This window comes from Mobula hypostoma, chromosome 5 (assembly GCF_963921235.1).
Source record: "Mobula hypostoma chromosome 5, sMobHyp1.1, whole genome shotgun sequence".
NCBI lineage: Eukaryota > Metazoa > Chordata > Chondrichthyes > Myliobatiformes > Myliobatidae > Mobula > Mobula hypostoma.
This window is the reverse complement of record NC_086101.1, coordinates 113,224,041-113,250,972: the sequence shown is the minus strand read 5'-3', so window position 1 is coordinate 113,250,972 and position 26,932 is coordinate 113,224,041. Positions and strand designations below refer to the sequence as shown.

At 45.3% G+C, this 26,932-nt stretch overlaps 2 protein-coding genes across 3 annotated transcripts in view; both read right to left on the bottom strand.

The window, feature by feature from the left end:
• LOC134346931 (ephrin type-B receptor 3-like) overlaps positions 1-26,621 on the bottom strand; it is a 69,748-nt gene extending 43,127 nt beyond the window's left edge. The window contains exon 1 of the mRNA XM_063048802.1: positions 15,380-26,621. The gene's annotated coding sequence lies outside the window, so the exon portion shown is untranslated. The remainder of the gene's footprint in view (positions 1-15,379) is intronic.
• LOC134346930 (uncharacterized) lies at positions 882-26,644 on the bottom strand. 2 transcript variants are annotated; one of them, XM_063048799.1, is made up of 2 exons: positions 26,627-26,644; positions 882-8,566 (listed from the first exon to the last, which is right to left on the bottom strand). In XM_063048799.1, the coding sequence occupies exon 2, from the start codon at positions 8,562-8,564 to the stop codon at positions 2,019-2,021; it is 6,546 nt and encodes a 2,181-aa protein (XP_062904869.1). In that variant the 5' UTR covers positions 8,565-8,566; positions 26,627-26,644; the 3' UTR covers positions 882-2,018. The 2 variants fall into 2 exon arrangements, with proteins under 2 accessions (XP_062904869.1, XP_062904868.1); XM_063048798.1 differs by lacking the exon at positions 26,627-26,644 and adding an exon at positions 11,080-11,213.
• Between the last annotated feature and the right edge of the window lie 288 nt (positions 26,645-26,932).

The following is a 26,932-nucleotide window of genomic DNA, read 5'->3' as shown; positions in this document are numbered from 1 at the left end:
ACCGGGGTGACCAGAACTGTACACAATTCTCCAAGTGTGGCCTCAGCGACAACTCCTACAACAGCAACATAATGTCCTAAACTATCGGTGCCCCGACTGATAAGAAAGCAACGTGCTAAACCCCCTTTTTCACTACCATAGAACCATAGAACCATAGAAACTACAGCATAGAAACAGGCCCTTTGGCCCTTCTTGGCTGTGCTGAACCATTTTCTGCCTAGTCCCACTGACCTGCACACGGACCATATCCCTCCATACACCTCCCATCCATGTATCTGTCCAATTTATTCTTAAATGTTAAAAAAGAACCCGCATTTACCACCTCGTCTGGCAGCTCATTCCATACTCCCACCACTCTCTGTGTGAAGAAGCCCCCCCTAATGTTCCCTTTAAACTTTTCCCCCCTCACCCTTAACCCATGTCCTCTGGTTTTTTTCTCCCCTTGCCTCAGTGGAAAAAGCCTGCTTGCATTCACTCTATCTTTCTATACCCATCATAATTTTATATACCTCTATCAAATCTCCCCTCATTCTTCTCACGCTACCCTGTTCATCTGTGGGGCAGACCAGTGAACTGTTTGCATTCATTCCTAGGTCCCTCTTGTCTGCCCCACACTTGTCTGACTTTCCAAGATGCATCGCCTTACACTTATTTGTATTGGACCCTACTGCAACAACAAGTCAGTATGACTGGTCCTCGAATACATCTGCTCTCTGTGATCCAGTGACACTCTTTGAGCTGTTCTCACCCTCATCGGAAGCACCACATTGGCTGTTGGGGGCAGCCCTGATGTGCGGACTAGATGTGAGAAGAACCCAGGGGAGTGTCTGTGATGCAGAGAAAATGTGCAAACCTCACACACGTATTGGATTCTACCAGAAAGAAATATTTATTTATTTGTAAAGTTACAGCAGGGAATGGTCCCTTCTGGCCCTTTGAGCCGCACTGCCCAGCAATTCCCTTGATTTCACCTTAGACTAAACACAGGACAATTTACAATGATCCTGCCAACCGGTACGTCTTTGGACTGTTGGAGGGGGAATCATAGCATCTGGAGGAAACCCACGCTGTTATGGGGAGAACGTACAGACTCCTTACCGGCAAGGGTAGGAATGAACCCAGGACCCTGGTATTGTAAAGCGTTAAGCTAAACACTACGCTACCATCTTCTCTATAAAATTACAATATGGCAATGTTATACTTAATATGGCAATATAAAAGAGGAGGGGGCAATAACAATCCAGTTTTTGCAAATGGTGCGCAATATTTGGTGCATAACAAAGTGGGGCCTAACTCTGTTTGCGTGTATGACGGTCTTTGCCCCACTGACCCCCTATTGCCTCGGGTGAATAGCCGTCGACCCCGCCAAACAGTGCAAATGCTTTGGTGCAGATAAGGTGTGAGTCGCCCACTGGTCAGCCACGACACAAATAGGAAACAATATACAAAGTGCAAGTAAAGAATTATACTTTATAGGAAATTTTTGGTGATGGGTTAGTAAAAGCAACTACAAGAAAAGGCGCCACATAAGCAACTTATCAGTCTTGTGCACATAATATTTTAATACATTGGAGCTGACGCCTCCGATTCCATCTACAACGTCCTTCCGAGACTCCGGCCACCCTCCGAACCCTCGAGGTCTGGTGTCTGCCGCCCTGGAACTGCTGTCCATTCCTCACACGTCCATCCTCTCTGCTTGCCTCCCAAAAAAGCCCACGCTCCTCAACTCAGCACACATATACAAGATAACAGAACATGACTTCCATTGGCTAAGAAATGAATACAGTTTCCATTATCACACCGTATAACCCAAACATTGCAGTTACAGAGAACCCCCTGCTCAGCAGTTAACATTACAAGAAGCCATTAATATAACACATCAGAGAAGCCATTTTGGTAATAAATGATCAACAGTTAACAGTCCATCTAGTACACTGAGAGCCCTACACATGTATGCAAATAAGCCTTATAAAACTGAAAGCTTTCAGTCCCAAAGTGTTCCTTTGCCACAGATCTGTTTAGAGGAAGCTAGTGAATGCATCTCCAGCAGCCTCGGTCGCATTACTGGTCCACTCCTCTCCCTCTAGTGGAGTGGCCTCTGTGGCGTCCCGGCTGAAGGCCGCTCTTGGTGGAGGGTAGATCTGTTGTAAGTAGGGCAGAACCAGGCTGTAGCGGACCAGCCTGATGTACCAGCTCCGGCGGGACAACTGCCTCAGGGGACGATAGAGTCTTTGGTGGAACCTGAGGATATAGAAGGAGAGGGCGGAGATCTCGAAGAGGACCAGGCCAAGCGAAAGGCAGAGCAGGGTGAAGAGCAGCAGGCAGTTCCGTTGCAACTGCTGGAAAAACTCCAGCAGCCCTGATCTTCTTGCCCACATGGTGAAGGTGTTGTCGGGGCTGGGGTCGCTGGGTGCTGCTGGAGTGCTCACGGGTGCTGAGGTTATAGAGGTGGTGACTGCACAAATTTGGTCGATGGCAACTTGTATCAGGGGTATACCGTCTAGCTCTGGGGGGGCATTGCAGGTCACAGAAGTGCTGTCATTGACACCAGCATGTCTGTACACCTTGTCCCTATTTACATTAATCCATTCAGCCATGTAATGGATAGAGCAATCACAGTCCCAGGGGTTGTCATAAAGGAGGACATGAAGAAGTCTCTGGTGTTCAAAAAGGCCTTGAGGGATTGTTCTCAGTACATTAGATGAGATATCTAAAGTCTGTAGAATTTCCATGCTACTCAACGCATCCTTGGGGAATTCCCTGATTTTGTTCGCAGAGAGGGTGAGATGTCGAAGGTTCTTTAGTGGGTCAAAGATGTCATCAGGAATCTCAGCAATGGCATTCCCCTTGATGCTGAGGTCTTCCAGGTTGACCAAGGGCTCAAATGCTCCCTCTGGAAGAACAGAAATCTTGTTATCATCAAGGACCAACCTCCTGAGATGCGGCAAATTGCTAAAGTTGGGAATTGTGGTTAAGGCGTTAGACGAGATGTCCAGTTTCTGGACTGAGAGAGTGTAATTACCATGCACGTTTCTAATTTGGTTGTTGGCGAGGTCAAGATCATGGAGCTGTGAGAGATTTTTGAAGGAGCTTAAAAAGATGGACGTGATGGCATTGGAACTCAACAGAAGGACCTCGGTGTCTGTCGGGAGGGAGAGTGGGACAGAATTGAGGGATCGGTGACTGCAGTTTATTCCCATCCCTCCTGCTAAGTTGATGTACTGAGCACAGATCTTCTGGGGTGGAGAGGTTTGCAGGAAAAGACTGTCAAATGTGGTTCGAGTTTCATCAACAGTGGTTCTCAGAGTCGTCATTTCCGTTGTCACACTGGGACAGATCTGCTCGGCAGTGAGATTAATCATTGGAGTTCCCTGCCAAGTGGTGGGAGTTTCACAAACCACTGTCTCTGAGTCAGGTTCCCCGGCAACTTTGTATATGTTCCCGTCGTTTTCATCAATCCACCCCTTCAAATAACTCACTGTGCTGCATTCACAGTCCCAGGGATTGTTGTACAGGAACACATAAGGAAGTTGCTGGTGTTCAAAGAAGCCTTGAGGAATTGTTCTTAATACATTAGATGAGATATCTAAAGTCTCCAGATTTTCCAACCTGCCCAGTGCATCCTTGGGAAATTGCTCGATTTTGTTTGCAGAGAGGGTGAGATATCGAAGCTTCACCAGAGGGTCAAAAATGTGGTCAGAAATGGAAATGATGGCATTTCCCTTGATGCTGAGGTCTTCCAGGTTAACCAAGTGCTCAAATGCTCCCTGTGGGAGAGCTGAGATCTCGTTGACATCAAGGACCAACTTCCTGAGAAAAGGCAAATTCCTGAAGTCGGGAAGTGTGGCTAAGACATTAGACGAGAGGTCCAGTTTCTGAACTGGGAGTTTGTCATCACTGTGCAAGTGTCTAATTTGGTTGTTTGAGAGGTCAAGGTCATAGAGCTTAGTGAGGTTTCTAAAGGAGCTAAAGGAGACAGAGGTGATGGCGTTGAAGTTCAATAAGAGGACCTCAGTGTCTGTTGGGAGGATGAGAGGAACAGAATCAAGAGATTGATGGCTGCAGTTCATTCCCACCTTTCCTGCTCGGTCGATGTACTGAGCACAGATCTCCTGGTGCCGAGACGTTTGCAGGAATAGTTTGTGGAATGTGGTCACTGTACCATGTACCAAGTTTGTCGGAGTCATCAGTTCCATTGTCACACTGGGACAGATCTGCTCGGTAAGGAGATTAATAATTGGAGTTCCCTGCCAAGCGGTGGGAGTTGCACAAACCACCGTCTCTGAGTCAGGTTCCCCCACAACTTTGTATATGTTCCCGTCGTTTTCATCAATCCACCCCTTCAAATAGCTCACCGTGCTGCACTCACAGTCCCAGGGATTGTTGTACAGGAACGCATAAAAAAGCACATTGTTTTCAAAGAAGTCTTCAGGGATTGTTCTTAGTTTATTGTTTGAGATGTCAAAAGTCTGCAGTTCTTCCAACCTGCCCAGTGCATCCTTGGGGAATTCCTCGATTCTGTTTGCAGAGAGTGTGAGATATCGAAGCTTCACCAGTGGGTCAAAGATGTGGTCAGGAATGGAAATGATGGCATTTCCCTTGATGCTGAGGTCTTCCAGGTGGACCAAGGGCTCAAATGCTCTCTCTGGGAGAGTCGAGATCTGATTGACATCAAGGACCAACTTCCTGAGAAGAGGCAACTTCCTGAAATCGGGAAGTGTGGCTAAGACATTAGACGAGACGTCCAGTTTCTGAACTGGGAGTGTGTCATCACTGTGCAAGTGTCTAATTTGGTTGTTTGAGAGGTCAAGGTCGTAGAGCTTAGTGAGGCTTCTAAAGGAGCTAAAGGAGACAGAGGTGATGGCGTTGAAGTTCAATAAGAGGACCTCAGTGTCTGTTGGGAGGATGAGAGGGACAGAATCAAGAGATCGATGGCTGCAGTTCATTCCCACCTTTCCTGCTCGGTCGATGTACTGAGCACAGATCTCCTGGTGCCGAGACGTTTGCAGGAATAGTTTGTGGAATGTGGTCACTGTACCATGTACCAAGTTTGTCGGAGTCATCAGTTCCGTTGTCACACTGGGACAGATCTGCTCGGTAAGGAGATTAATAATTGGAGTTCCCTGCCAAGCGGTGGGAGTTGCACAAACCACCGTCTCTGAGTCAGGTTCCCCCACAACTTTGTATATGTTCCCGTCGTTTTCATCAATCCACCCCTTCAAATAACTCACCGTGCTGCACTCACAGTCCCAGGGATTGTTGTACAGGAACGCATAAAAAAGCACATTGTTTTCAAAGAAGTCTTCAGGGATTGTTCTTAGTTTATTGTTTGAGATGTCAAAAGTCTGCAGTTCTTCCAACCTGCCCAGTGCATCCTTGGGGAATTCCTCGATTCTGTTTGCAGAGAGTGTGAGATATCGAAGCTTCACCAGTGGGTCAAAGATGTGGTCAGGAATGGAAATGATGGCATTTCCCTTGATGCTGAGGTCTTCCAGGTGGACCAAGGGCTCAAATGCTCTCTCTGGGAGAGTCGAGATCTGATTGACATCAAGGACCAACTTCCTGAGAAGAGGCAACTTCCTGAAATCGGGAAGTGTGGCTAAGACATTAGACGAGACGTCCAGTTTCTGAACTGGGAGTGTGACATCACTGTGCAAGTGTCTAATTTGGTTGTTTGAGAGGTCAAGGTCGTAGAGCTTAGTGAGGTTTCTAAAGGAGCTAAAGGAGACAGAGGTGATGGCATTGAAGTTCAATAAGAGGACCTCAGTGTCTGTTGGGAGGATGAGAGGGACAGAATCAAGAGATCGATGGCTGCAGTTCATTCCCACCTTTCCTGCTCGGTCGATGTACTGAGCACAGATCTCCTGGTGCCGAGACGTTTGCAGGAATAGTTTGTGGAATGTGGTCACTGTACCATGTACCAAGTTTGTCGGAGTCATCAGTTCCGTTGTCACACTGGGACAGATCTGCTCGGTAAGGAGATTAATAATTGGAGTTCCCTGCCAAGTGGTGGGAGTTGCACAAACCACCGTCTCTGAGTCAGGTTCCCCCACAACTTTGTATATGTTCCCGTCGTTTTCATCAATCCACCCCTTCAAATAACTCACCGTGCTGCACTCACAGTCCCAGGGATTGTTGTACAGGAACGCATAAAAAAGCACATTGTTTTCAAAGAAGTCTTCAGGGATTGTTCTTAGTTTATTGTTTGAGATGTCAAAAGTCTGCAGTTCTTCCAACCTGCCCAGTGCATCCTTGGGGAATTCCTCGATTCTGTTTGCAGAGAGTGTGAGATATCGAAGCTTCACCAGTGGGTCAAAGATGTGGTCAGGAATGGAAATGATGGCATTTCCCTTGATGCTGAGGTCTTCCAGGTGGACCAAGGGCTCAAATGCTCTCTCTGGGAGAGTCGAGATCTGATTGACATCAAGGACCAACTTCCTGAGAAGAGGCAACTTCCTGAAATCGGGAAGTGTGGCTAAGACATTAGACGAGACGTCCAGTTTCTGAACTGGGAGTGTGTCATCACTGTGCAAGTGTCTAATTTGGTTGTTTGAGAGGTCAAGGTCGTAGAGCTTAGTGAGGCTTCTAAAGGAGCTAAAGGAGACAGAGGTGATGGCGTTGAAGTTCAATAAGAGGACCTCAGTGTCTGTTGGGAGGATGAGAGGGACAGAATCAAGAGATCGATGGCTGCAGTTCATTCCCACCTTTCCTGCTCGGTCGATGTACTGAGCACAGATCTCCTGGTGCCGAGACGTTTGCAGGAATAGTTTGTGGAATGTGGTCACTGTACCATGTACCAAGTTTGTCGGAGTCATCAGTTCCGTTGTCACACTGGGACAGATCTGCTCGGTAAGGAGATTAATAATTGGAGTTCCCTGCCAAGCGGTGGGAGTTGCACAAACCACCGTCTCTGAGTCAGGTTCCCCCACAACTTTGTATATGTTCCCGTCGTTTTCATCAATCCACCCCTTCAAATAACTCACCGTGCTGCACTCACAGTCCCAGGGATTGTTGTACAGGAACGCATAAAAAAGCACATTGTTTTCAAAGAAGTCTTCAGGGATTGTTCTTAGTTTATTGTTTGAGATGTCAAAAGTCTGCAGTTCTTCCAACCTGCCCAGTGCATCCTTGGGGAATTCCTCGATTCTGTTTGCAGAGAGTGTGAGATATCGAAGCTTCACCAGTGGGTCAAAGATGTGGTCAGGAATGGAAATGATGGCATTTCCCTTGATGCTGAGGTCTTCCAGGTGGACCAAGGGCTCAAATGCTCTCTCTGGGAGAGTCGAGATCTGATTGACATCAAGGACCAACTTCCTGAGAAGAGGCAACTTCCTGAAATCGGGAAGTGTGGCTAAGACATTAGACGAGACGTCCAGTTTCTGAACTGGGAGTGTGACATCACTGTGCAAGTGTCTAATTTGGTTGTTTGAGAGGTCAAGGTCGTAGAGCTTAGTGAGGTTTCTAAAGGAGCTAAAGGAGACAGAGGTGATGGCATTGAAGTTCAATAAGAGGACCTCAGTGTCTGTTGGGAGGATGAGAGGGACAGAATCAAGAGATCGATGGCTGCAGTTCATTCCCACCTTTCCTGCTCGGTCGATGTACTGAGCACAGATCTCCTGGTGCCGAGACGTTTGCAGGAATAGTTTGTGGAATGTGGTCACTGTACCATGTACCAAGTTTGTCGGAGTCATCAGTTCCGTTGTCACACTGGGACAGATCTGCTCGGTAAGGAGATTAATAATTGGAGTTCCCTGCCAAGTGGTGGGAGTTGCACAAACCACCGTCTCTGAGTCAGGTTCCCCCACAACTTTGTATATGTTCCCGTCGTTTTCATCAATCCACCCCTTCAAATAACTCACCGTGCTGCACTCACAGTCCCAGGGATTGTTGTACAGGAACGCATAAAAAAGCACATTGTTTTCAAAGAAGTCTTCAGGGATTGTTCTTAGTTTATTGTTTGAGATGTCAAAAGTCTGCAGTTCTTCCAACCTGCCCAGTGCATCCTTGGGGAATTCCTCGATTCTGTTTGCAGAGAGTGTGAGATATCGAAGCTTCACCAGTGGGTCAAAGATGTGGTCAGGAATGGAAATGATGGCATTTCCCTTGATGCTGAGGTCTTCCAGGTGGACCAAGGGCTCAAATGCTCTCTCTGGGAGAGTCGAGATCTGATTGACATCAAGGACCAACTTCCTGAGAAGAGGCAACTTTCTGAAGTCAGGAATTGTGGTTAAGGCGTTAGACGAGAGATCCAATTTCTGAACTGAGAGGGTGTCATCACTGTTGAAGTGTCTAATTTGGTTGTTAGAGAGGTCAAGGTCGTGGAGCTTATTGAGGTTTCCAAAGGAGCTTAAGGAGACAGATGTGATGTTGTTGAAACTCAACAGGAGGATCTCGGTGTCTGACAGGAGGGAGGCAGGGACAGAGTCAAGATATTGGTTGCTGCAGTTCATTCCCACCTTTCCTTCTAAGTCAATGTATTCATAACATGGAGCTGATATCAGGCAAGTCACCATTGTGTAGAGACAGTAGAAAGTCAACAGGGACTGTATCCTTGAGTGCCACATGTCTAAAAGAAAAGAAAAATATTATTACTGTTGGCCATCAAATATCTGTTACCCTATCAATTACCTTAAATTAAAGTCAAATCCTGGGAGTTTCATGTCTTAGGGTAGAGCGAGTCCTGTGACTAAAGGCCAGGAGCCATCAAATGCTCCTTATACTTTCACCCTGTCATTCTCGCAGATGTCCTTGGAATATTTTCCAATGCCAGGAGATGTCATGAACCCTTTGGATTAGCGGTCGGCCCTCAAGGGCCCGAGAACTCAATGCCCAACTTCACTTGAATTTTGGTAGTTTACCTAATTGTGGTTTGTTTTGCCTGTTAATTGCTCCCTGAAGTTTTTATTTCATGCGGATTATCGGCAACTGCAGATTTCTCATGTGGCCGTGTACTATTTAAGTTACACACACTGAGTACTCGAGGCTCAATCTCAAACTATCGTTTCCACAGTGAGGTTCCGAGTGACCGGATGTACCTTCATTGATCCTTCTGTGAATAAACTTCCGTCAGTGCTTTCAACTCGAGTTTGCAGTTACTCCACACCTGGATTTACTGGCTTGAGTTCATCTTTAGAGCAAGTCTCAGTCTTCATGGACCCAACGTGGTTTGATCACGACATTGACCTTCCAAGGAGAGTCAGGTGGACGGCATGAACATTTACTCCAGCAGATTCTAGCATCATTGGATCAATTACATACGGCGTTGGCCTGTCAGGGAGAAGCTGTTGGGAGGCCTGAATGCAGGCTCTAGGAGATACTAACCTCGCTGCAGAAGTTCTCGAGTCTGTCGGGCAAGATTTACGCCCTTTGGAGGTTAGTTCTAGTTCTGAGCACTCACCTTTGTGTCCTGCCCTGGATTCCCTTAACTCCAGTGAAGGATAGTTAAACCCTGGTGGCAACTCCAAGTCTTCCTGGGGCCTTCAGATCGAAGTAAGTTGGGGTACATCATCTCACTTCTTCAGAAGAGAAGGACTTGCCCACCTGCTTCAAGTAGACCCACCGGTGGTCAGCAGGCAGTCAACAGGCTCTTCCATCAGTGTCAGGGCATGCAGACTGTGCTGGACTAACCTACAGAAGTCTACACTTTGGTTGCAGACAGCGCTTGGAAGATGGAGATACTTAGAACAGAGAAGGTGCCGCTACCATGGCGCTAGAAAGCAGCTTTTTCGAGCTCATCTGCCGGTACAACTTAATTTCTAACGTTAATGTCTCGTTTTTTTTTCCCCTTTTCAAGGTGGATGGGGTTCTGTCAGTGCCCTTGACCTGCAACTGCACTCAAACTGCGGTTCTTTACAGTGATGGTACCCACTTCTGGGTCTCACTGAAGAGCCGTTTTTCGGTATCCCAAGGGCGAGCGTGCCTTTGGGGTTCCGAGGCTTTGCGCCTCTGCGGACGAGCCGATTCCAAGCCGGTGTCACCAACTGAAGCATTTCTGGAGAAAATGGAACATCGGGAACAGTGAATCAGCTGTCGAAGACCTCTGTACTCGGTGAATTGTGCATTCTCACTCTCTTTCTCCTGCTGGTGGGGGAGAGTTTGCTGCCGATTCTTGAGTCAGACTTTAACATCACAATCAGCGAGTTTTTTATTGTTTTGTTTGTCTCCCCCTTTATTAGGGAGGGAGAGAGGGGGAGAGAGAGAGACTGTGAGAGCCTAATTCTGCTTCTATATTTCATGGTAAGTCCCGAATTGCCTTGTGACTCCTCAGAACGGGACTGTAAGTCAACCCAATTGTCTAAATTGCCTCCAGAATATTCGGACTTGCTGAAGGTACTTAGCAAAAGAGAGTCACAGCACTTCGTCGCGTCCCGATATTAATGATGGACGAACAGTTTGCACAGTTCGCGACATGTTGGACTCCCGTTTGGTTTCTGTCAAGATACAATATTTGGTGTACGGGGAAGGACGTGGTACGGAGGCAAGGTGCGAGGTTCCTTCTCGGGCCATTTTGGACCCTGAATTGATAACGGATTTTCACAACTGCCATTCTGATTGCCCCGGCCACGAGTGGGGGTGTGTGTGGGGGGGTTCCTATTATGAACCCTTTAGATCAGTGAGAGGCCTCCGAGCGCTCCAGACCTCAGTGCTCTACTTCATCGCAATATAATTGCGGCTTGTTTCTTCATCGTTTCGTGCTGTTTATTGGTAACTGCAGGTTTCTCGTAAGACCTTGCACTGCTTAAGTTACGCGCGCCGCGTTTAACTGCGTGAGTTACAGGAGAGGGTCTGGGTGGATCCATTGACTCCTCGGTTAGTGGTAAGGGTCCATGGCATACGAAAAGGGTTGAGAACCCCTGCCACATGCACTAAATGCTGGAGGAACTCAGCAGGCCGGGACACATCTATGGAAAAGAGTAAACAGTCTACGTTTGGGGCCGAGACCCTTCAACAAGACTGGAAAAGCGTTTTCATCGGGACTGGGAGTCTCGTCTTTGAGAATCCCTGGTTTAGAGTCACCCAGACATCCTCTTGTTTGCAATTCGCTCCACTCTACCCACCTTCTCTCCCATGTTCACTTACACTCGCCATCGTTCTCTCCCATAAGAGTCCACCTGCTGCAGCTCTCCTCCACTACCACCTTCCTGCGTTTGGCGCGATCTCCCTATCCCACCTGGATCCAACTGCCCATGACCCCTTCCTTGCCTGGATCCACCTATCATCTGACAGCTCCGGCTCAACCCACCTCCTTCTCGCCTAGATTCACCTATCAGCTGCCAGTTCCTATCTCAACCCTCCCCCCCCCACCTCTTGATACCCGCTATCTCTCTTCGAAACTCTGTCCCGAAGTGGACACAAAATATTCACTGTCATTTCCCTCCACAGATGTTGCCTGACCCGCTGAGTTCCTGCAGCAGATTGTCTTTCTGCTCCAGTTCCCAGCATCTTATTTCGATGGGACTGTTTGCAAGCTCGATAAGGAGCCAGTGGTGTTTGGACTTGCTCTTGTTTGTGGAACGTTCTCCCTGTCACAGTAGTGACAGGCACTATCTCCTCTCGGCAGACAGAAGGTCAGGATGTTCTATTTCATTGCTGTCAGAGACAGGAAAAGTAGCCAGTCTTTTTGAGAGTTCTGCTTAACGCTGATGGTGTAGCGGGCGGAGCCGCTGCCTCACAGCTACAGATACATCGGTTTGATTCCAACCTCCGGCGTCTCTGTAGCTTTGTAGTTTGTCTGTGGAATAAGCACGGTCTCCCTGTGGCCACAGAGGTTTCCCCCGGCAGCTCCAGTTCTCCTCCTGGTTAATGTGGGTTAATTGTTCGCTGGTGTGAGAGTGAGTGGTAAAATTTGGGGGTGGGTTGGGAGGTACTGATGGGAATGTCGGGGGAATAAAATGGGATTGAGGGTCAGCACAGACTCGATGGGCCAAAGGGGCTGTTTCCTTGCTGTGTTGTCCCTGACTGATGGGGAAATGCTGTTGTCCAGCTCCTTATTAAGATTGCAGCCAGCCCTGATGTGTCAGTCACCATCAATCCCTCAGCAAACAGACGACCACGCTAAGAAAGACACGCGAAACCACTGTTGTTGGACTCTGGAGCAACAGAGGAAGAAGTGGAGGAACTCAGTAGTGCATGCAGCATCAGTGGAAGGGAATGGAAAGAAGACATCACTCATAATATTAATAAAAGTGATCGTCCATCTCTGAGCACAGCAGCATTGGAAACAATGTTCATCTGAGCCCCACATCTGCTCTCTCAGCTGAGAGGAACACGGACAGTGGTGTTAAAACTAAACACCTAGTCAGTGCCTGCACCTCTGAAAAGGGTGATCTGGTCAAATTAACGTTGCTATTTTGTGGGAATATGCTGTGTACGGAAAGGTGCTGTGTGTCCTTTATAACACTTGGCTGCAAATTGTTTCAGGTCAGCCACAGGTGTGATAGGTACAGGAAAACTCCCAATAGCAGAGGTCCCAGTGCTGTTCCCTAAAGAACACTATCAATTACAGGCCTCCAGCTAGAATAATCCCTTCGACCACTACCGTCTGTCTTCTATGGACAAGCCATTTCTGAATTCAAACAGCAAATTCACCATAGATTCCTATGCATCTTAATCTACTGGATGAGTCTCCCATGAGCGACCTTGTCACTGGGCACCACAGCAGTGCTACGTATGCAGGGCCCTTAGTGTTATTCAGGATCCCACCCATCCATCCATCCATCCATCCAGCACCCTCTTTGACTTTCTACCATCAGGCAGGAGACTCCGATGCATAAAATCAAGAACGATTAGGATGGGAAACAGATTTCACCACCCCCCCCCCCAAGCCTGTTAGACTTCTGAACACCCTGCTGAATCACATTTAAAGTGTCACCATTTAATCTGTTCTGTACCTTACACTACTTAATTTATGCACTTCCATTTGTTACTTATGAATTTGTTATTTATGTGTGATTCATCTGTAGATTTTATCCTTACATACATAAGTTAGTGTGTGTTATGTGTATTACACTGCTTTTTGACCGTATACTGTACATGCATATACTTAAATGACAATAAACTTGACTTGAATGGAATATTGAAAGGCTTTGATAGAGTGAATGTGGAGAGGATGTTTCTTATGCTGGGGAAGTCTAAAACCAAAGGACACAGCCTCAGAATTGAGGGGCATCTTTTTAGAACGGATATGAGGAGGAATTTCTTGAGCCAAGGAGTGATGAATCTGTGGGATTTGTTGCCACAGTGGGTGTGGAGGCCAAGTCATTGGGTATATTTAAAGTGGAAGTTGATAGATTCTTGATTAGTCAGGACATGAAGGGATATAGGGAGAAGGCAGGAGATTGCGGCAGAAGTGAAATGCTGGAGCAGACTCAATGGGCCAAATGGCCTAATTGAGCTCCTATATCTTATGGTTTATTGTAGCGTAGCAGTTACTGCAACACTATAACAACTAGGGGTATCAGAGTTCATTTCAGACATCCTCCTCATGGAATGCATGGGTTTTCTCCGGGTGCTCCAGTTTCCTCCCACAGTCCAAAGACGTACTGGTTAGTAGGTTAATTGGTCATTGTAATTTGTCCTAAGGTTAAGTTGGGGGTTACTGGGCAGCATGGATTGAAGGGCTGGAAGGGCCTAATCCACACTGTATCTCAATAAATAAACATCAAATAAACCAACATCCTTAGGACCTTTGACGCTGATCTTCCAGATTATTAGATTTTTTTTTGTGTGCCATACTCTGTCAGAGCCTCGGCAACCACTTTTTCAAGTGGTTGTCTTGGAGGAAAGATTCTGTGAGTGGTCCCCCACGTCCTTCCCACAGCACAGATATGTTTTTACGAGGCGAGTTGCGATGCCCTTCCTAATTGAGAACCCATCAACCTTTGCTTTAAATATACCAAATAACTTGGCCTCCATATTTGTCTGTGGTAATGAATTCCATTGTCTGTGTGTGTCTGCATTGAATTAATCATGGAGTTATACTGCTCAGAAACAGCCCTTCAGCCCAACTCGCCCATGCTGAGCAAAATGCCTATTTAAGCTAATCTTATTACCCTCTAAACCTTTCCTATCCACATACTCATTGAAATGTATTTTAAATGTTGTTCATGTTACTTTCTTTGGTAGCCTGTTCCATATCTGCACCATCCTCTGTGTAAAGAAGTTGCCCCTCAGGTCCTTTTAAATCCTTCCCCTCTAATCTTAAATCTATGCCCTCTAGTTTTGGACTAATAGGCACTGATGACTGTCTGGTGAGACACAGCTCACATGCCTTCTCTGAATTTGCTGATGATACCACTGTTGTTGGCAGAACCTCAGATGGTGATGAGGCAGCTTGCAGGAATGGGATAGAGTGGTGCTTCAGTAAGCAGGCTGTTTGCCTGGTGTTGCAATAAGAACCTTGCACTCAACATCAGTTAGACAAAGGAATTGACTGTGGACTTCAGGAAGTCCTCATTGAGTGGTTGGTAGTGGAGAGGGCAAGCAGTTTCATGTTTGTGGGTGTCAACATCTCAAAGGATCTATCCTGGGCCCAACACATTGATGCAACCATGAAGAAGCCACAGCAGTGACCATACTTTAATAGGAGTTTGAGGAGATTTGGTACATCACTAAAGACGTGCAAATTTCCAGCGAACAGTGGAAAGCATTCTGACTGCCTGCTATGGAGGATTCAATGCACAGGATCCAAAGAAGCTGTAGAGGGTTGTAGACTCAACCAGCTCCATCACATTCACAACCCTCCCACCATCAACGACATCTCCAACTGGTTGTGCCTCAAGAGGGTGACATCCATCAGTAAGGATCCTTGGAGCCCAACGCATTCCTTCCTCTCATTACAACCATCAGGGAGGAGGTACAGGAGCCTGAAGACCCACACTCAAGACTTTAGGAACAACCTCTTCCCCTTTGCTGTCAGGTTCATGAACTTATTAACACAATCGCGTGACTCCTCTTTTGCAGTATTTATTATTTATTGTAACTTGAAGTAATTATTTTATGCTTTGTACTGGACTGTTGTCACAAAACAATAAATTTCACAACCTGTGTCAATGATAATAAAACTTACAATTCTGAATTACACACACACAAAATGCTGGAGGAACTCAGCAGGTCAGACAGCATCTATAGCAAGGAATAAAGAGTCAACATTTTGGGCTGAGTTCTGGTGAAGAGTACCGGCCCAAAGTGTCAACTCTATTCCTTTCCATAGATGCTTCCTGACCCTGCTGAGTTCCTCCAGCATTTTCTGTGTGCTACTCTGGATTTCCAGCATCTGCAGAATCTCTTGTGCTTTTACCCAGCACTGAACAATTCCCAATAACCATCTTCCTTACAAGGAGCCAATTTAAACCAAAACACTGAATGCATTCAAACTTACCAGGTACGTCCTCCAGTGGGGATGCTTTCAATTATTCCACAAATGCTCCCTCGTGATCCCAACTGTGAAGTATGTGCACTTATGTTGTGTTTTCACAACTGAAACCAGGACAAATGCATGACTTTCTGGACAAAAGTGTCCTTTTACAAGATTGACAAGAGGAAAACACTCCTCAGCATCTTCTTTGTAGAACAGGAAGTGTGAAAGACTTATCAGTCGAATAGCAGGCACTTCTCTGCAGCAGTACCATAAAGAATTTTGTTTCCAAAGCATACAAAATAAAAAAAAACAAGTGGCTCTGTTATTAAAGAAACATCTGCATCAGCTGGAAAAATGGCAGATGGAATTTAACGCAGACAAGTGCTAGATTTTGTACTCGGTAGGACCAGCCAGGGTAGGTCTTACAGAGTGAACAGTAGGGCATTGAGGTGTGTGGTAGAACAAAGCTATCTGGGAGTACAGGTTCATAATTGATTGAAAGTGGCATCACAGGGAGATAGGGTCGTAAAGAAAGCTTTTGGCTCATTGGTCTTCAAAAATTGAAGTATTGAATGCAGGAAATGGGATGTTATGTTGAAGTTGTATAAGACATTAGAGGCCAGAGTGGGGAATGGAAGAGTAGGGGAGGGAAAACTTTTTTTTACCAGAAGGAAAAGGAGGAATTATACAAGATATTCTTTGTGCATATGAGTTTTGGCTGCAGTCTACCATCACTGCAGGACTTGTATGTGTCCAGGATAAGTGGGCAGGTGGGAAAAGTAATTGTGGACACTACCCACCCTGCAAACTGCCTTTTTAAAAAACTCCCTTTTGGAAAGTGCTATAGGGCTATTAAAATGTCACATTATCTTTTCTTTCCCCAGGCAGTTAATCTGATTAGCCATTCTACTTAGGCCCTCTCCCACTATCTTTTACTCCCATCATGCTACTGCACTGTAAACACTTCAAACTACTCTTTATAATGCTGCTTACATTGTAAATAGTTCAAAGTCAATTTTATGATCAAAGTACATATATGTCACCATACACAACCATGAGATTAATTTTCCTGTAGGCATACTCAGTAAATTTATAGAATAGTAACTATAACAGAGTGTAGGAGACAACAAATAGTGCAAATTTAAATAAATAGCAATAAATAAAGTGAACATGAGATAATGAGATAAAGAGTGATAATTGATTGTGGGAACATCTCAATGGATGGGGGCAAGTGAGTATAGTCATCCCCTTTGCTCAAGAGCCTGACGATTGAGGGGTAGTAACCATTCTTGAATGTGGTGGTGCGAGTCCTGAGGGTCCTATACCTTCTATCTGATAGCAGCAGTGAGAAAAGAAGATGGCCTAGGTGGCAGTGATCTCTGATGATGGACGCTGCTTTCCTGCAACAGTGGTTCATTTGTATGTGCTCAATGATCGGGAGGGCTTTACCCATTGTTAGGGCTTATTCTGGATTTAGGGTATATAGCAAAATATTAACTTCAGCAACCAATCTTTAGACCCGAATGTGAAATGTAGATTAAATTTAAAATGCAGCCCTGCACCATAGGTTCCTTAAACTGTGGACACCACTTAATTGAAAAACTAGACTATGCGTGCAAAGAAGGAACTGTGGAAGTTGTGTGTAAGTCAAAGGAAGCATTGTAGATACATTGTAAATACAGAATTGTCCTTTGATCTTTAGCATATAAAATATCATGTAATATTGGGTCGAACAGACCTCTTTCTTTGAAGGAGTCTCAATATGATGCCTGCTGTTCATTCTTGTTCAAAAAACCACTTCTCTATCCACTAACTTCAGCCTCTCTCCAGTGACTTTGTTCACATTGCAACACCTGTGATGTATTGGGTTGATAAAATGCATTCTGGTATTTATGTATATATGCACAATTTATTCTATATCCATCCTTAAACCTTTATTTTTATATAATCCTTTGTAATTGTTGAATGTTGTGTGAACACACTACAGTGAGTACCTAATACATGTAAAGTATATGGTGAATAGTTTATCCTTAATCCCAGGCAAGGATGCAACAGGACAATGGTTGGGGAAAGAGGGAGATGTTTCATGATGCTCCGACTATCGTAAATACACACCAGAATTAATGGGTGAGCTCCATTTCACATTCGTGGTTTCTTGACCCTGAAAATGAATTTTCTAGATCCCCCAGCAGAATAAAGTTCCAGAGTCTGTCTTCATAACCTAATCTTCAGCCCTGCTCTTCACATAGAGCAAATCTACACTACTAATCCAGGTTTTGAGACATCCTATTATCTGTGCTAACTGCACCCAGCTATGGAGTAGAGGATGGAAAGGTGTTTTAATCATTTGTCACTCACTGGGACAGTTTGAAATTATATCACTGCTTGGTCCTGTGAAGGCATTAGGGAGCTATTAAATTGAGTTGTGCAATAAAGCTGTTCCTGGTGTTAGGCAGGGAACACTAAGGATCTGGCGCAGCCATGATGATGGAATGGCCAATAAGTTTCTTCGGTTAAGAGCGGCATGTAACCAGTGGTGCTCCCCTGTGCCTGCTGCTCTTATCCTTTCAAGGTAATGGGGATGTGGGAGGTAATACCAAATAAGTCTACTCATGCTAGAAATCCAAGCAACACACACAAAATGTTGGAGACACTCAGCAGGCCAGGCAGCATCTATGGGAAAGAATAAACAGTCGACATTTTGGGCTGAGTCCCTGATGATGTTAGGAGACAACTGCTGAGTTTTCAGATGGCATTATCCGAGACAGCAAAGAAAATGATCAGGAATTAAGAGAGACCTTGATCAACTAGGTAAGTGAACTAAGAACTGGCAAATGGCTTTCAATTCAGTCAAGTGCCAGGTATTGCATTTTGGCGAGGATAACCAAGGTAGGATATAAATGGTAAGGCCCTGAGGAGAGCTGTGGAGCACAAGTATTGAGCTCACTGAAAATTGTATCACAGGTAGACAGGCTTGTGAAGCTGGTGCTTGGCGCTCTACCCTTCAACAGTCAGGCCATTGAGTATAAGAGCTGGATGTTATATTGCAGTTAAACAAGACATCTGGAGTACAATATATAGCTTTGGTCGTCCTGTTATAGGAAAGACCTAAATTAGAATGATAATGTCACCAGGGCTCAACATCCCAAGCTTTAGGGAGACATTGGAGGCTAAGGACTTTATTCTTTGAAGCATAGGAGACTGATTAAAGAGCTATATAAAACAAATGACAGACAGACTGACGGTGAATGGATTCAGTCTTGCTCCACAGGGAAACAATTAAAAAACTAGAAGGCATACCTTGAAAGTGAAACAGGGAAGACTTAAAAGGGCCATGAGAGGCAGCTTCTTCAGAATTAGATTTAATATTGCTGGCAGATGCCGTGAAATTTGACACTTTGTGGCAGCAGTACATAATAATAAAAAATGATAAATTACAATTTTAAATAATTTAAATGTAATTTTATATATATATACATGAATATGTAGTGCAGAAAGAGAGGGTAGAAACATGTGGTTTGTATATGGCACCAGTTGCCGTTGAGGCAGATGCAATAATATTTAAGAGACGTTTGGGTTATTAGCCAATCATGGGCAAATGCGAGTAGCTTAAGCAGGCATCCTAGTTGGCATGAAGTTGAGCCAAGGGACCTGTTTCTATGCTGTGCTATGACTCTTTTATCAACCCTATTCCATGACATAGATTGCCAACATTGAACAACTGCAGGGTACCATAGAAAGTTGACACATTGAAGCAATAATTAATTTATTTGTAAATATTTTCCTTCCAAGTCATTCATTTACGGTGTAATCAAATGTCACAAGGTCTAATATCACTATTGGCTTAAAAATGTCCATGCCACCTCTTGTAGATAAGAGGGAACATGGACAGCAGTACAGAATTTTCACTTGGAACTCTCCCAGACAGAGAAATACAATAGTCTGATGGTGGTGGGGCGGGTCAAAAGTTGAGGTGTGATATCGCAAAGTGTTGGAAACAGTCAACAAAAATACTGCAAATACACAGTGCATGAGGCAGTACTTATGGAGTAACAGAGATAAGGTTCAAGCCATGACCTAGCATTAGTTCTTTCACATGTTCACAGATACTGACGACCATTTTCAATGCTTGCTGCATTGTTAACAAAGTTTAATGACTATGGCAACATTCTCTCCCCTCTCCCACAGGGGACCAGATACAAATCTGAATGTATTTGCCAGCAGACTCAAGGAATGCATCTATCCCTTTTCTAAGACATTTGCACGGTCCCCTACTACAATAAGATGGACTCTTGACCTGGCAGTCTGCCTCGCCACGGCCTTGTACCTTATTACCTACCTGCACTGCATTTTCCCAGTAACTGTAACACATTATATATTTTGTTATTGTCTTACCTTGTACAACCTCAATCCACTATTGTAACAATCAATCTGATATGCAAGATTTTCACTGTACCTCAGAAGGCGTAACAATAATAAAACAATTTAAGATCCCAGAACCCATTCTTCAGTCTCTACTCCTTTGATAAATAATCACTCTTCTACACATAATCTTGGCAGTCAGAATGATAGCTTATTCTCAAGGCGAGGATCCAGCCCTCTTTTAACTTGTCAACAGCTGATAAGGATGGGGTTAGGCGGTGTTTTTCTATTCCTCACACACCCTGTTGTCTGATTTTTGATGGTACAAATGGAGGTGCACAGAGGAGGAATGAATTTTCCCAACTCACCCATTCAGTGAGCTACGCACCTCCTGGGGTACAGTAAAGCACATTATTAGTAACCTGGAGCATTTATATAGAACACAAGAAAATGAAGGTGTGTAATACCATGGCAACTAGGGTGACTTCCTGTGGAACACATTCATCTTGGGGGTTACCAGATCTGAATCACCTCTGTGCAAGCCTGGTCCACTTCTGTGTGGAGTGAAAGCACCCCAACCTCTAGGATGGTAGAGAACCATCCAGGGCAGCTCAGCAACCAAATCTAAGAGAGAGACACAACAGACAACAAGTGTGGAAATTTGGAGCACAGCAACAACTGCTGGAGGGACTCAGCAAGTCGAGCAGCATCTGTGGAGCTGAAGGGAAGATTGATGTTTCTGGTTGAGACCCTGTATCTTTGAGGCTTTACAAAGCATTAGTCAGACTGCATCTGAAGCTTCATGAGCAGTTTTGGGCTCCTCATCTAAGAAAAAATGTGCTGGCATTGGAGAGAGTCCAGAGGTGGTTCAGGAGAATGATTCTGGAAAAGAAAGGGTTAGCATACGAGGACTGTTTGATGACTCTGGGCCTGTACTCATTGGTATTTAAAAGAATGAGTGGGATCTCACTGAAACCTATCGAATGTTGAACATACTAAATAGAGTGGACATGTAGAGCATGTTTCCTATAGTGGGAGAGTCTAGGACCAGAGGGCACAGCTTCAGAATAGAATGATGTGCCTTTAGAAGAAAGATCAGGAGGAATTTCTTTAGCCAGGAGGTGGTGAATCTGTGGAAGCTATTGCAACAGGTAACTGTCGAGACCAAGTTACTGGGTATATCTAAAGCAAAGGCTGATAGGCTCTTGATTAATACGTGCCTCAAAAGCTATGGGGAGAAGGCAGGAAAATGGGGTTGAGTGGGATAATAAATCAGAATAAACCAGGGAAAATCTGCAGATGCTGGAAATTCAAGCAAAACACACAAAATGCAGCAGAAACTCAGCTGGCCAGGTAGCCTCTATTGAAGAGTAAAGTTTACACTTCAGACTGAGACCCTTCTTCAGGACCTTGGCCTGAGATGTCCACTATCTACTCTTTTCCATAGACGATGGAATGGTGAACCAGAGTCAATGCGCCAAGTGGCCTAATTCCGCTCCTGTCTTAGCATCAGTCAATCTGAAACGTTGAGTCCCTACAGCAGTTTGCTGTGTCAAACCAAAATGCACGTGGAAGAACTTACATTTATGCAATACCTTTCTTTACCTCAAAGTGCATCACAGCTAACAAGAACTATTTCTGTTTGTCACATGAAGCAAACTGTGGCAGCTAATTTGCGCACAGCAATTTCAGATAAAAAGACAGTGATGTTGGTTGAGGATTAATTATCAGCCCAGATACTAGAGAGAACCTGCTCTTGCTCTTCTTCCATAACATCATGAGTTCCTTTCCATCCATCTGAAAGGGCAGATGGGAAGCTCAGTCCATCTTCACAGTTGATAAGATACCTTTGCCAACACAGTAATCCTGTGGTGCAGGGAATGACTGAATGATGGTTTCAAGTGCCCGGAGTGACTCTCAAACTCCAGATCCTCCATCTCTGAGAAGCACAGTGTGATCAATACAGCCAGCACATGAGTTAGGACAGACTTCAAGGAAGGTATTGATACAAGGGATGTTGACTCCTAAACAAGTTCAGCCCTTGAACCCCTTGGGTAAATGTCGTGCTGGTAGAAGCTTCCAATGGTACCATTAGCAGTATTTGTGGGTTAAGGTGTCTTCATGTCTATTTGAATGGTTTACATATATTAAACTTATGTAAATATGTTGTTAACATATCTTACTTTTGATGTCTTTTGCCATTGCGCTTTACTTGGAGGATACAATTCCAAGTAATTTTGATTTCCCCAATGTAATGCGACCCGCCTGCTGTTTAAACTTACAGAAACGTTCATACAATGCAGTGACCGATTCCAACCTGTGCCTTGCCTCAGGCACCATGTCGCTAACCCCGATGTGAGATGAAGAGTTTGGTTGATGCATGTCCTACAAAATAAAAAAACCTTAAATGGAAAAACTCTGCCATCTCCACCACCTGCTCTGCTGTTGCAGCTCTTTCCTTTCCTAGGCTGCCCCCCCCAGACACAAAGACACACACACACACATACTCACTAACCAAAGAAACTGTATGTCCATGCCACCTCTCTATCTGCTCTGCTTTGGTTAGAAGCCATCGACTTATACAATATGAGGTGTAAGTGTCAGCATCAGGGGCCTATTGAAGGTCAGAGTGAGAAGATAGAAAGAGGAGATTTGAGTAACTCTGGTCTTTTTTGGCAGCTCAGGCATGGTGAGTATCAGTGTCACAGCACTACCGAAGGGGGTGTGTGTGTGTGTGTGTCACAGCACTACCAAAGGGGGTGGGTGTGTGTGTGTGTGTGAGAGAGAGAGAACGAACGAACAAGAGAGCATAAAAGGAGCAGATTCAGGTAAGGCCTATTGTTTCTGGCTGTGCAGGTTGAGCAAGTATTGACGTCAGAGGCCTACTGAAGGTTGGACTGAAAAGAGCAACTTGGGTAAATCCGGTCTTTTATTGTCGGTTCAAACATGGTGAGTGAGGTTCAACTTGTTCAGCCAAAGGAGCCTCACTGAGCTGGTCCTATTTTGCCTGTTGTACTTGCCTCTAAAACCTCCTCTGGCAGCTTGTTCCAATACCCATCACCCCCTTGGTGGTAAGTTATTCCCCAGGTAACCTTAAAAATTCACCTCTCTCAGCTTAAATCTATTGCTGTCACTTACCTAAGGAAAAGTTATGTCAATTCACCTCATCTAAGTCCCTCATGATTTAATGAATTTTTAGAATTAGTAGAAGAGGTGAGATCACTTGAGTTGAGTATGATGTTCTATTGGTGGGTCCTCAGGTGGCTGTAGAGGCTGATCCGAGATCCACATATCTGGGATGTTATGGTGGGTTTCCTTAATGAAGAATGCCTGTGTGTGACTTTGTTTTACATGGGGAGGTTGATGCATGAGCAGCTGCCACATGGTCCTTGACAGATTAGGGTCAGGGTTCAGTGACATGGAATGCAAGACACCTGGGGGCCCATCACTGCTGTAGCTTTCCTCAGCCTTCACTACTGTTGTGATGTGTCATCATCTTCCGCCAGCTCCACTGCTGAGGTCTTGCCTGAATTGCTCTTTGTCTGGAACCTCCCTCTTGACCTTACTGCCATGGCTGACCCTACCAAGAGCTAAGTGCCAGATGTCTGGAGCAATAGATCCAATGGGATCCACAAGCCCCTCGGTTAATGATAGGTATCCATGGCATAAATAAGGCTGTGAACCCTTGCTCTAGAAGGTCACCCCTCAGCCTCTCATGCTCTGTAGGGGAAAAAAAGCCTCAACTTATCCAGTCTCCCTACATAACTCAAGCTGCTTAGTTCTGGCAACATTTAGGGAAAATGAAGGTAAGGGAATAATTACTTAAACCTCTGCTGCAGCAAAAAGTTTTTTCTAATTCAATTTGATGCTTATCGAGAGTTTTGTTAGCTGCAACGAAGGGCAGGGAAAGCATCTGCTTGACCTGTCTTTGAAACACAGATCTATAACAGCCAGTAACATTTACCAGTCTTTTAGATAAGGCCAGAGGAGAGGGATCTCTGAAATAAGCTGGCGAATCTCTTGACCTCCAAACACACCACAACATTGGAGTAGGGTTTGGAGGCTTGTGTGCTTCAATGACCTGGAGAACTATGTTGGCTGGATTCAGCTTTCGCTCTTGGTAGGGTCACTCATGCCAAACAGGTCAAAGGGTATAGGCATCCGTTAGTTTCATGAGACCATGGATTTGTGCCTTAGAAGTTTTCCAGGGCGCAGGCCTGGGCAAGGTTGTATGGAAGACCGGCAGTTGCCCATGCTGCAAGTCTCCCCTCTCCATGCCACCAATGTTGTCCAAGGGAAGGGCATTAGGACCCATACAGCTTGGCACTGGTGTCCTTGCAGAGCACTGTGTGGTTAAGTGCCTTGCTCAAGGATACAACACGCTGCCTCAGCCAAGGCTCGAACTAGCGACCTTCAGGTCACTAGATGAATGCCTTAATCACTTGGCCACGTGCCAACACTACGTCAAAGGGTAGAGGGCAGACTGGTCCGCCAGGTTCCGGGGTTCAGCTCAGGGCTAACAACCCTGACTGGTCAAAAGTAAAAATTGCTCCTGAAACAACAATGAAGAACCCTTCTATATGTATGTGGGAAGATATGGACAGACAGATGGAGGATCTTCATTGCTGCCCTGCATGTCAGTGGCATAATGGGCAATACGTAATCTCTTGAGGACCTGAGCTCATCCACATGGCAATGATTGACTTGTTAAAACAAGTACAACTTGATTTACTATACCTTGGGTAGGAGGAGATCAAAGACCTTCTTTTGCTACATCCGTCATACAAGTTAAATGTTTGGCATACCACCTGCTGTAGAAGCTTGCATAACAATGAGTTCTTTAGAGACTATCTCTTTGTTCAGTGGTACCCAACCACCGGGCCACGGACCGATACATTGCTGCGAAGAATGCAGTGGTGCAGGTTACCAGTCTTTTAGATAAGGCCAGCGGAGAGAGATCTGTGAAATAAGCTGGCGGATCTCTTGACCTCCAAACAGACCACAACATTGGAGTAGGGTTTGGAGGTTTGTGTGCTTCAATGACCTGGAGAACTATGTTGGCTGGATTCAGGACCTTGTGCTTTCGCTCTTGGCATTTGTCTGATGCATTTACATGCCAGGCAGCACCTAATTAATTAGCTTGTTTATTTCGGCTTTTTTCTTAAAGATGTGCTGGGTGCGTTCCGACTACTGCTGCATCACTGCATTCTTTGCGGCAATGTATCGGTCCGTGGCCCGGAAGTTGGGGACCACTGTCTTTGTTAATAGGTGAGGGGGAAGACCTGTACTCTCAAGCACAAAGCTCAGTGAACTGTATAGTAGAACAGGAATTGATTATAAACACACTAAACTGGAAGCTTGTGTGTCCACGCAGAGAATAACTGAAAGGGGAGGAACAGCTGGGAACGATCAAACATTTACAACAGGCTGATGTAGTGGTACCAGTGCGACTTTGCTTAAACTTGCTATCTTGAGCCAAAGTGGCGAGCAGTGGAAAAGGAGGTGACACTCATTCCTTACCAACTCCACCGCCACCACTACCCACAACTTGCCCAACCCAACGGTAGGCGTCGGGACAAAGGCACAGGTCTTTGTCCTGATTGACCACTAGTCCAAGGCTTCAGGCAAGCAAAAGCAACAGCAGACAAATGGGATTAGTGTAGATGGGCAAAATGGTTGGCATGTAAAAGATGGGCTGAAGGGCCTGTTTCTGTACAAGTCTATGACTGTAACTTTCATGATGGTGGAGTATTGGAGGGTCTCAGCAGGTCAAGACTGGGTGACTGGCTACTGGGTCAATTTTCACAATGGGAACAGGAGATGGGATCCCTGTAAATATCCACTATGGTAGAATGAACAACTTTCCAAAACTCTACCTCCTTTGCCCCTCACCTCCACCCTGCAGGCCACCAAAACCTAAGAGTTCAGACAACAAGGGTTCCTTCCCAATACATCTCCAATTCTCATCTTCAAAGGAGCCTAGTCCTGGGAGATCCCCTTGAATGGAAGGGCTAGAACAAGGGGAGGCATGATTAGTGAGAGTTGTGTTTTTTTTAAAAGAGATACAGCATGGTAACAGGCCTTTCCGGCCCAACGAGCCGGTGTTCCCTAATTACACTCATGAGACACATTAATCTACTAACCAGCATGTCTTTGAAATGTGGGAGAAAACCAGAACACCCAGAGGAAACTCACAGGGAGAATGTGCGAACTTCTTACAGATAGCAGAAGGAATTGAACCTGGATCCTGGCGCTGTAATAATGTTATAGTAATTGATCTGCTCAAGTTGTTAATGAAGGCAATCAGGAAGCAATTCCCCAACAAGAGTCTATCAGGTATCTGAAGAAGCGGTTGAGACTGGGGTGGAATGAGGGGACTGGGAATCAGGGAACCTGGGGTTAAGTTTGGAACTTTGGGACCGATGAGAGTATTTCAGCAGGGATAAAAGCCTAAACTTTCACAACTTTAGAATGTCCCAATACATCTGAAGTTCAGAGTTGCATTGTGGGAAATAAGTCAACTATTTTATGCTCAGCAAGCTCCCACAAACAGCAATATGATAATCTGATGATGTTAATTAAGGTTTGGAGCATTGAGGCAAATTACCCATGATGTAACTGAAAGTTCAAAAAGGTTTAAGGGATGGATGGGTCATGCATCTTTGCCTCTTTGAACTGTGCTCAGGGAATTGAGTGTTTCCCCATGGCAAAGGACAGTGCACTCTTGTTCACATTCTCATTACCACACAGACAATGGGCTTCTAATCCTCGACATTCAAGCAAAGTAAAATATCAACCTAACCTTTTGAGTGGTCAATAGTAGATTTGGTTATGTGTTGTCCTCCTAACCCACCCCTCCACTCACACGTTGTTTATACCCCTGGCAGCAGAGGCTAAAGGAGTCACCATTTTATTTATCCAAGAAGTAGAGCTTGTAATATTTGTTCATCTGCTCCAGGAATATGAAGGTGAGGACCGTGTGTGGACCCAAGCGTGCGTAGTAGGGAGTGAAACCCTTCCAGAGGCTGAAGACACCCTCGTGTCGGGTGACCTTTAAGAGAACGTCCTGGGAGACAAATGAGAAACAACAAAAGAAATTTAGGGCTGGGTTTGAACCCTTGCTGATCTTGTCAACCCTATTTTCCCACTATGAGTCCATTACCCTTTGTGCCTAACAACATGAGTATCCATCACCCTTTGAAGAATTCCAAA